An 11,604-nucleotide genomic window follows, 5' to 3' on the forward strand; every position below is an offset into this window, starting at 1 on the left:
ACAGCTAAGATGCTGAACAACAGCTCAACCTGGAGCTGGGCTGCTGTGAGTCCCCGGCGACTGCGTAGGCTGCAGCCCCTGCTGCAGTGGGTTGCCAAGGGCTACCGTATGTAGCCAGCAGCCAGCGTGAGCAGCCAGCAGCCACAGTGAGCAGCCATCCAGAAGCCGGCGACTGATCTGCCTCACCCGGGAAGAGCACAATGACAGCAAGTTGTCTGTTCCCCTTCCCCCAATTCCCCAGCACTGTTCCCATCCCCCCAATTCCCCAATAAAAATCTTAAAAAAAAAAACTATATGTACACTAAAGTCCCAATTATAATAATGACAGGGAAAAAAACTGCCTGGAATGTATCAAAATATTAACCATGAGTTTTGGTTGGAGGTAATAGGATTATTGGAGATTTTAATTTTCTCTTAATGTTTTCCAGTTTTCTTTTTTTTTTATCATGTTCCCCGATTTTTTAAAATCACTCTCTTTGACATAATTTCTCTGCTGGAAATTAACTTAATGGAAAAATCCTACGGAGGGAAATTTCTTTCAGTATGAATATGATCAATATCATTTATATTTGTGTATTATACATATATATATATATATATATATATATATATATATATATGATGTATATGATGGAGCCAACCAAATATGAGACCAAATCAAAGGAGACCAATCAAAACATAGCAAACCCAGGGCCGGCCAATTGACGCATTGGTTAAGAGCTGGCTTGGGACGCCAGCTCTGAGCAGCAGGGCTCCGGTTCGGATCCCACATGAGGGCCAGTAACACTGCCCTCTACAGCTAAGATGGTGAACAACAGCTCAACCTGGAGCTGGGCTGCTGTGAGTTGCCGGCGAGGGCGTAGGCTGCAGCCGCTGCTGCAGTGGGCTGCCATAAGCTACCGTGTGTGGCCGGCAGCCAGCGTGAGCGGCCGGCAGCTGGTTTGAGCTGCCAAGAGCCACCGTGAGCAGCCGTCCAGAGGACGGCGACCGATCTGCCTCATCCGGGAACAGCGCAATGATGGTGCCAACATGGGCCAGTGAAGCAACATCCTCCACAACTAGACTGAAGAACAAAAGGACAGCAACTTGTCTGTTTCCCTTCCCCCGATTCCCCAGCGCTGCTCCACTCCCCCAATTCCCCAATAAAATCTTAAAAAAAAAAACATAGCAAACCCATTAATCAGATTATTTAACCATTAAAATTCAACGCAGAACAGAAAATTGTATATGTATTATGATGAACCAACAGCTTTTTAAAACTAAGGGTAGAAAAAAAAGACCAAAAGATGTACACCAAAATATTAACAGTGGTATGATTGTGGGTATTTTTCTTATACTTCTCTTGATTTTTTCAAACGTTTCTAACTACTTTTAAACATAATTACTTTAAAAATAACCACCACAGAAAATCTTGTAAAGGTGCCAGAGAAAAATCAACAAAGTATAAATATGAGTTAATTATGTGTAAACACAAGAAATAATTCTGTTGCTATGTAAACCTACCTTAAAGTGTTACAATGTTTGTTTTGAGTTGCAACTATTTTCCTTAAATCTTTTAGAAAGTATGTGTCACAGGAGCCATGATATATTGTTACGTAGTTTAAATAGTAATATAATGCCAAAGACTTGAACAATTCACAGGGTTGTTTTTTTCTCTAATAATCCTCATAAAGATTTAAAAAGTGCTTTCAAATGTTGTAAGAAAGTAAATGTCCTCCATGTTTCCCATTAAAGAAGATCTAGCAAATAAATAAAGGCATGCTCACAGCAAAGAAAAACATAATAAAAAGAATCATCAAAATACACACATCTTCAAACTTCAGTGAATCTTGACACTTTGTGTACAAACAAACATGTGAACACAGAGAATTAAGCACAAGTTTCTTTGCAGCTTACCACATTTTAGAAAAGTTAACACATGAGTCCTATCTAGTTTTCTATCCATATCCAACAACTCAACAGACTATATTAGTGAATAAACAGTATTTTTTATTCTTCCTCAAATGTTGGATAAGTATGCCAACATAGCAACCTCTCCCTGTTAGGTACTAGTTAAAATAGGCTGTTTCATCTTTGAGGCGTAAAAGCCTTCCAGAATCTCCTCACAAAAGAGGCAGGAGCGTAAAAAAAGAGATGAAAAAGCAGCCAACAACAATGTAAAAAAGCACCTGCCTCTGAACAAGACAGTATGCTGTAGAATGTAACCACAGCCTCTTGAGCGCTTGATTCAGCAAGCAAAACTGTATTTTAAAGAGATGCTATTTGTTAAAAAGACAACATATTATTAGGGAGACAATATCTGACTCCAATCAAAATATTATCATCATGTTTTCCTTACCTCACAAAATACACACACGCTTTCTTCACATGAATAAATATATACGAGGGTGGGAGAGCTGCTCTTCCCCGAGAAACTGGTTCTGCAGCACCCATAGATCCACCCTGTCTTTGGGAGACAATGAGTGTCTTGGCATGATGTTTGGCTGATGTAGTCAAAGACCCAGAGTCACTGCCCAGCTGCCAATATCCTGCCAAAGGAACTGAGCTGAAGACCAAAAACTGCCCTAGGAAGGCCTGCGGGGAAGGTGCTTTGGTCCAACAGGAAGGCAGACCCAGGCCCCTCACTGCCTGGCCAGAAGGCCAAGGTTACCAGAGCTGGACCGAGGTAACTGGCCCTGCTGTTCAACAGTGGCAAGGGACAGTAAAGTGACCACTCCCTACCACTAAGAGTTTACTCAATCAGATCTCATAAAGCCCAAACTTTGAGGAGCTGGTAGAACAGGGTTTTGCCAAGACAAGCACAAGAGGGTGAGGGAGATGTTAGAATGATTAATCAATGCCACCTAAGGCAGCAACTCTGGGTGTGACCTGAGTCCTCGCCTGGCTGTGACGAGAAGTCCCTTCAGCTACTGCCACTGAGAACTGGCTCCTCCAACGAAGATACTTGCACCTTAACTTGTCCTAGATCAGGCTTGGCATGCAGGCCTGAGAACACAGCTCTCTCTCGTGCCACAAACCCACTCATAGATATAATAGACACCACAACGTGCGCCAAATTCATATTTCCACCCTCGCCAGACAAAGGATTCTTTGTCTTTTCCCCAAGTCAAGTTTTGATACTTCTAAATTCCAGCAGAGAAAGAGGAGAACAGCAGCGCAGCCCCGCAGGGGTGAGGAGGGGGTCGCTGTTTCCTGGTGGGCCTATCGCTCACTGCCCCACACCCTACGGCTCTCCGTCACCTTGACTGCAGGAAGCTGCTTTTTGGGAGGACAGATAAGTGGCTAAATGACTGTATTTCATATTCCTAAGTGTGTGCTCATCTGTCTGTCTTGTCTCCCGATGATGTCAGCCCCTTGGGGGCAGGACCTTATCTTCTACTTGGTCAGTGATCCCCACACATCTAGAAGAGCAGAATACCCTATACTCCGGACCCCTTGATGCTAAGGAGAACACACACGTTAAGGATGAAAACACACCACAGTCCTCCCTGACTGACACACCACTGAGAACCCAGCTACAAAGATAACTCTTAGAGCCAGCGGCTAGGGCTACTCCACAGCATTATATAGAAACATATATTTCCATATATAAATAAGTTAATAAAATAATTACTTCAGGAGCGGCCAGATGGCTCAGTTGATTAGAGCACATGCTCTTAACAACAAGGTTGCTGGTTCGATTCCCACATGGGATGGTGGGCTGTGCCCCCAGCAACTAAGCCCTGGACTCGGAGCTGAGCTGCGCCCTCCACAAGTAGATAGAATGTGATGACTTAGCGTGGAGCTGATGGGTCCTGGAAAAACACACTGTTCCCCAGGAAAGTTTAAAAGGAAAATAAAATAGTTACTTCGCTTTTCTCACTCCAACCTATGGCTTTTAGCATCCCTCTTCTTGGCTTTCCTCTTCTTCTTAAGGTCACGATGTCTTTTCTGTGGCTATCCCCTCTAAAGGGAGGAGAGAAAGAACAAATCTACAGCAAGCCTCCCTCCCCTACCAGTGAACATCACAGTTGGTCCCAGCCAGAGGCCATGGGCACATCCTTTCAGATCTGAAGCCACTTCCGTCTTCCTATCAAGGACAATGCCATCAAGTGTCTTTGTCAGAGGGGCACTTCTGGGCCCCTTCTTGCAGACTGCTCTGTTCGGCTCAAGAGGTCTTTGATTTCTCCTTTAGTCTCCTTGTTTATTCCCTTTGCTCCAGCAACCCAGGTACCCCAGCCACAGGATGGTGTGTGACAAGCGACCTTTATATCTCTTTACATTAACACACCTGAGGGAAATCTCTGACATTAGAGGTGTTGTTCATGGGTTAACAAAGCAGACATCCCTATGGCAGCATCACTCAGGAGGGCTGAGGACAGAATTCCATCATGGACAAAACAGGCTGTGGAATGCCTGTGTATCCTGGCATTTCAGGTGACATTCTGAGGGATGGATAAGGAGGCTGCCACCAAAGTCATGCATTCACACACACAGCAGTCCTAAGACTTTGGAGACTTTGCAAAGATTTTTTTTTTTTTAAGACAAAACAAGCTTTACTAGCCTTACGGAGAAGCTTTAGCAGCTTCCTTCTCCCTAGTGCCCTAGGCATTCAGTGAGAAGCAGGCACTTTTGAGGACAGAAAAATGACCACATGACCCAGTCAAAACAACCCACGTTTCCAGCACTATCAAAGAGCAAACAAACAAACAAAAACTAAATGACAAGAAACCCCTTAGCGTCCCCAGATTCACTCTGCAGTGATTCCAAAACTTCCCTCCTATAACAATTACCCAGCTGATTTCTTAAATACACAAATTCTCTGACACTATCCCAGACCCACTGACTCAGAACTTCCAGGAGAACACTCCAGACTGGACCATCTTCAATGCTCCTTGGTGGGTCGAGCTCCTTATCTGGATGGGCTGGTGTCAGTGCAGCAAAGGGTCCTGCTTTGGGAGTCTGTCACCCACATGGGGCTCAGGACTCTATGAGGCAAATTCCTGAGATGATGTCAATGGGGGCGCATCATAAGAAGACAGGTTACAGCTGAACAGAAGACCCTTCTAAGAATTAGAGCTGTCTCAAGATGAACGAACCTGCCTCCCAAGGCAGGGAGTGTCAATCACAAGGGCTGTTCAAGCAGAAAGAAGGCAGGCTAGCTCCTGACTGGGGTGCTGTGAGAGGGCCACACCCGGCTTGGGAGGGATAGCAGGACTAGATGAATTTTTTAAAGCGCCTGCCAATACATAAGTCTACAAAGAGGAAAAGTTCCCCTACCCGTTAATTAAGAAAAAGAGATAGCACAAAAGTCTACAGGTGGGGTCAGCTTTCAACTGATCTTTTCTCTTCCAAGGAGAAAGCAGCTTGAAGACATGCCGCTGACTCACCACCAGCCTCTCCTCCAGGGTGTTCGGAAGGCGGAAAGGACAGGGCAGAGTCACAGGTATTGAGACCAAGTACCTGCCGCTTGGCTGATTCTGCCTGTTGAGCAGATGCCAGATGAGTTTCATCGGCCAGACAAGGGGGCATGTGACCCAGTCCCTGCCCTCAAGGAGCAAACTGTATTGCAGACATAGCTCACACACTGCCTGGCTCGCTCAGACGTTTATTCATCAAGTCTCATCTTCAGAGTTTTGGTTGATGGTAGTGATTTTCAGGGAACTTTCTTGAGGAGAGGGCGGGAGACACATTTTACCAAATGTACATGTTCTCTCAGTCGGGTATAAGGCTGAATATCCAGCTCACGATGAAAAATGATCTGAAAAACAATTATCTAAACAAACATAAACTTAGTTAACTCTAATTTAAAAAGTTTTGAACAGTTCTGAAAATGACCAAACTACAATAAGATATGGCAACTCTGGGCAAAATAACAGAAATTGCTGGCCTAGTAAGAGAGGAAGCAGTACAAGCAACTGAAGTGAGAGGCAGGGGATGGGTGCCAGTGCCCGTGGGGTTAAATTCCAACGTCAAAGTGACCTTTATGAATTGCAGAAGTTATCAGAAAAAGAAAGAGAGAGAAGAAACTATGGGGGGGGGGAGTGAGGGAGAAAAGTTCAAAATAGCAAGTTTAAATAAAACATCTGGGGAAGGGAAAAATTTGGTTTTTCCCCAAATCTAAGGTAAGCGATGACCCTTGCAAACACTCCTTTTTAAAACTGTCTTGGAGTTCCACAGCAGCACAAAATAAGAAAATAACTAAAAGTAATGGTTCAGTTGAACACATATTTATTGACAGCCTACCAGATGCCAAGGCCCCATGCTAGGTACAGGGTGGGCATGGGTGGGAGCATTAGAGTAAACACATAAATGAAAAGACCCAACTTTTTCCCTCAAGAAGCACATATCAACCCCAGCTCCCTTCTAGTTGCTAGGTGGGATGCTGCCTAATTCGTGAATCACTTAATAAAGTCAATTCGATCTTAAAAAAAAAAAAGCACATATTAACCATAAGCACTTGAGGACGTTCTAAGTGTTTTGTGTACATGAGCTCATTTGTACAAGAGATGGAAGTGGTATGCGTGGCGAGGGGACGAGGCACTGGACTGAGGACCAGAAGAGAGAGGTTCTCCTCTCAACTCTGTAAATTGGCTCCGTGACTCTGGAAAGGACCAAAAACAGTACCCCTCCCACAAAATCACAGGACTGATTAGTAACAGACTCTAGAGGGGAGTTCTGGTCTTCTAGCTCCTGGTCCAGTGATCTTTACAAAATATTACACACGTGGCAGACGACCAATACAGAGAGAAAAGCCCTTTTGATGTCATGTTATTTGCAGAGAAAGGGAAGAAGAGAGAAAGAGAATCTGGAAAGGGTGGGAGAAAAATGCAATGTTCAAGTTGTGACATCAGATAGAGATGTCAAGAAAGGAAGCACTTAAATAAGAAGTATAAACACGGGGCCGGCCGAGTGGCGCGATGGTTAAGAACTCGCTTGGGATGCCAGAGGGCCCCGGTTCGGATCCCACATATGAGGGCCAGTGACACTGCCCTCCACAGCTAAGATGCTGAACAACAGCTCGACCTGGAGCTGGGCTGCTGTGAGTCGCCGGCAACGGCGTGGGCTGCAGTCCCTGTGGCAGTGGATTGCCATGGGCTACCGTGTGTGGCCAGCAGCCAGCGTGAGCGGCCAGCAGCCAGCGTGAGCGGCCAGCAGCCGCAGTGAGCGGCCGTCCAGAAGCCGGCGACTGATCTGCCTCGCCAGAGAAGAGCGCAATGATGGTGCCAACTTGGGCCAGTGAAGCAACGTCCTCCACAACTAGATTGAAGAACAAAACGACAGCAACTTGTCTGTTCCCCTTTCCCCAATTCCCCAGCACTGTTCCCATCCCCCCCAATTCCCCAATAAAAATCTTTAAAAAAAAAAAAAAAAGAAGTATAAACACAACATCCAAATAATGCAAAATCTCTTATATGCTCATCCAGAATTTTCACTCTAAAATCATTAAGGACAGAGAATATATACATACATATATATATATATATATATATATATATATGAAAAAGAGATAACAGAGAAGAAAAGGGGTAGAGGATTTATAATAATATTATTCAAATACATTAAGTCCTTTTAAAGAGACAATGGGGACCTGTTGTGCCCAGATAAACATGAAGAAATGGCATTATACTCTATAGCTTTTATGTTAAACAGAGGGCTCAACCCTGGAATGGCTGACTAAGTAAGGTTAGGCTCATTCTGGAAATCATTAAAATTAAGAAGGAAAGGCCCCATACTCACACCTGAAGGCAGAGTAATGAACTGTCAGTGGGTTCCAACCAAGTCACTGTATCAGGGTCACCTGTAAACCTTGAAAAATACAGATGCTCAAACCTACAGCATCAGACTCCCTGGGTGTTGAGTCCAAGAGTCACCCCAGCTGGCTGTGAGGCGCCCAGGACATGATACTCTGTTCTGTCACAGTGGACAAGGCAAGGAGGAGGACCACTAGGAATGGCAGCAGAGAGTGGGAACGAGATAAATGCAAATTTTGTGGGCAAAACAGAATTTCTGTGGGTATGATATTTTTAAAATGTATTGTAAGGCTGCTCTGAAGCACCCAAGCATATCCCACTGAATTTAAACATTTTCTAAAGGTCCCGAAGTCAGCCATGACAATTCAGGTGAGCCAGAAGTTACTCCTCCATGCCACAAAAATCCTACAGAAGAGGCACTAGAGTGGGAATGGTGCTAACAGATGCCAAGGAGATGTGAGTAAATATTTTTAAAAACCAGAACATCAGGAAACAGAAAAGAGCGAATAGAAATAATCACTCTTTCCTACCTCCCCCCTCCAAAAAAAAGGGAATAATAATATAGAAAGAACAAGTGAGATAAAGAAAAATAGTTTTCAAGATGAATTTCATCTCCATCTAAAAAAAAAATAAAACAATTACTCTTTATGTTTTTGTTTTTTTTAAAAGCAAGAGAAGAATGCGGCTGACAAATTATCTAGCAGGCAGTAAAACCAGGGAGTCACTTCGCATTGCAAAGCAAAAGAAAACAAGGAGAAAGGGGTGGTCTTGGATTGCTGTTTAGACAACCAGACAGATGGGGTGACAGCTCTTTGCCTTAGAAACTCAGTGGTGTTTAAATTAACGATTGGCCACAAGCCAAACACAGGAACACTCAGAAGTTTGGAAGGGTGTGTTACAATTGGTACCTTGGCAAAACACAAATGATAGTAGAAGATTAAGAAGATTCAAGAAGGCTTCACTGCCAGGCTCTGAAAAAAGATTTAAGATGTGTACCAAAAAAACAGGTTTTCTCATCTCTTCTAAAGCAGTTTTAGCACCTGAAGGACACCTACCTAAAAACCAAAATATTTAAATCTAAATATTTGAACTAATTGACTAACACTCAATTTGTCCACCTAAAAACTAGCTAGTAATAGCAATACCTCATCAGAAGTATAAAAAAGGGTATCTTTCTATATACAAAAGTCCAAGAATGAGAGAAGCCCTGTGTGTCAGAGTAATTCTATTTCTGACATCAGTCTTACCATTTAAACCTTAAATTTGCAAATCTCTGCAATCATATCTATTATTCCCTCCAACTCTTTCAAGTAGGTTACTTCTTTATTTCTGTTCCACAGGTGAGGAGCCTACACGCCAGGAAGATTAAGTTATTTACTACAACAAGTTCATGGTAGACCAAGGGCTGTAACCCTCAGACTCACCCATTGTTTATATATACTCCTCTCTATCCTAAATCTAGACTTATATACTAGAGCTTTCCACTCAAAGAAAAAGGAAAGGCAAAAACACCATTTCTGTGCTTTGTGAAATGCTCTGAGACAACAGTTGTGGTGCATCATCCCACAGCCTGGCCCGCTTCTGAAATTCTTCGGAACCTAGAGGCGTATGGAATTTGAACTTCCCAAGAAGGACCTGGTTGATGCTGAACAGCCCAGCCCGGTGATACATAACCTTGTTCTCTTTCAAACATGGGTGATGGGCAGGTCCACCACGGCCTGTTGACAATGAACAAAGAGCAAATTTTTCTGAAGCTCATCATCTTCTTAACCTTTTCTTTGTAAAGAGACACAGCTCATGTAGTACTAGTTTTTTGGTCAAGGTAAAAATACTCCTTCAGATTAGGCTAGGAAAAGGAGGGGCCCCCTTTCTGCTCAACAAACAGACACAAGCTACCATCGTATTGGAAGCAGAGAGTTCAGAAAAGAAATAAAACACAGCCCTGCTGTTTCCAAAATACCTTTTGACTGCCATGGGTGTAATACACCATTGTCTTAATTAGTCCTATTAGCTGGGCAATTTCATCCCCATTTTATTGGGGCATTCATACAGCAGAGCTGAATTTGAACTCAGGATTACAGAGCTCCAAAGCCCAAGATTTTCCCACTAAACAGCCTGAAGAAACTTGGAATCTGAGATTGTGGGTGGGATGGGTAAGAAATGACTGGATTCCCTTTCCTTGGTCCAGCCGTGTTCAGAAAGATTATTGCACATATCCAAACAGCAAGAGGCTTGCTTGCTAAGGCAGAACTTGGAATTACCGTCTCCACTTCTCCTCGCCCGCCCAGGCCCCACCCCCAACCTGCCAAAAGAGCAGCAAACCCTGCTGCCAGGTTGGAGGAGTTGGTGATCGTCACACCACATTCCTGGGGCTGGACACAGACTGAAACAGCGCCTGAGCTCCGCGCCTCGGAAAGAATAACAGCAGTTGAGATTTTTAAATCTTGTGGCCCAGCATTGCAACCACACCAGGTTCTCCTGCTGTTCCTGCCTCCACCTTTCAAAGACTCCCGAGTGCAACGCATCGGATTCATGGGGACTGTGGATTCGGAGTGTCAGGCTCAGGCGCACCGCAGCACCCTGGCCCCATCCAAACCAACCCCACCCACCCGGATTGTGTGCCTCCCCTTTGGCACAGCTACTTCTGGCTGGGAAGGTGCAAGCCGTTGGGCTGGGAGGCCCTGCCCCCTGATCCCCACACGCCAGGACCTGGCATTCCTTCGCTCAGCTCCTCTGCGGTCCGCGGCCAGCGGAGGGTTTGTCGCACGCAGCCCGCCCTCGGTTCCCCCTTCAACCCCAGGAAACGCGGAACCAAAAGGGCAAGTCTGCCCAAACTCCTAGAACTCCAGTGCCCGAGAAAGGGAGTTTCTGAGCCTCGCTGCCCGGCCTTCCTCCGGCCAAGGAGGCGTGCGTGGGGCCACGGGCCGAGGGGAGCAGGCGGCGGCGGGGAGCGCGGGGCAAGGGGCGCGCTCCGGGGGCCCCCACGATGTCCAAACTTTCAGGAACCGAGTGGCCTCCATCCGCGCCCACGGCCGAGCCCGGCCTTCTCAAGCACAGAGTGGGACCAAAGTGTGTGTGGGGGGGACGGTCGCCCCAGGTGGTCGGGCGGGGGTGGCGGCGCGCGGACCGGGGTGTCCCCGCACCCCTGGGCCCGATACTCACCACGCGCAGGGGCCGCGCGGCACAGCCAGAGCGCCAGCAGCGCCCACAGCCGAACGGGGTGCAGGGCGGGCATCTTCTCGGTCGCCTCCTCCTCCGCCGCCGCCTGGGCAGATCCACATGGAGAGGGGGTCCCACCAGAGGAGCCCCCACTTTCTCCTCTCCTCCGCCTGCTCCTGCGGCTCACGGCCTCGCGCGGCGCCCTGAAGCTCAGGCGTAACGCCTCCGACTCCCTGCACCCCCAGTCAGCCGTCCCCCGGCCGCCGCCTCGGCCGCCGCCCGAAGTTTGGCTGTAACTTTCTCGAGTGTGCAGTCTCGTGTGTCCTTCCGCCTCGGCCGCCTCCTCCCACCGCAAACCCCGCCCCCTGTCGCCCAGGCCGGGCCCCGCCGCCTTCGGCACCCAGGGGTTTCCCGCAGGAAGAAGCGCCGGCCCGGGCCGCGCGCGGAGGGATCTACTACGAGCCCTCAGCCTCGCCAGCCTTCCCCGACCCGCGTCGAGTCCTGACGCGCCTTAACGCCTTCGGCGCTGGAGCGCCTTGCCCGGCCGGGCCTCTGCTTGAAGGGGGTGGGTGTTAAGACGCTGAACTTCAGACGCTAAGAGTACTGAGATCGTGAACTTGCAGGGAGAGCCAGCCCTCCTCCAGTGAGCAAGGAATAGCCCCCCCTCCCCTTTCTCTCTCTCTCTCTCTCTCTCTCTCTCTCTCTCTCTCTC

General features: G+C 46.9%; 1 protein-coding gene across 1 annotated transcript in view; it reads right to left on the reverse strand.

Annotated features, from left to right (window-relative positions):
* The window catches only part of NOTCH2 (notch receptor 2), a 154,649-nt gene extending 143,452 nt beyond the window's left edge, over positions 1-11,197 (reverse strand). The window contains exon 1 of the mRNA XM_019655820.1: positions 10,896-11,197. Within this exon, the coding sequence (XP_019511365.1) occupies positions 10,896-10,968 (73 nt within the window). The 5' untranslated portion in view covers positions 10,969-11,197. The remainder of the gene's footprint in view (positions 1-10,895) is intronic.
* Positions 11,198-11,604: the final 407 nt, after the last annotated feature.

The sequence above is a fragment of the Hipposideros armiger genome, unplaced genomic scaffold, assembly GCF_001890085.2.
Source record: "Hipposideros armiger isolate ML-2016 unplaced genomic scaffold, ASM189008v1 scaffold_247, whole genome shotgun sequence".
Taxonomy (NCBI): Eukaryota; Metazoa; Chordata; class Mammalia; order Chiroptera; family Hipposideridae; genus Hipposideros; species Hipposideros armiger.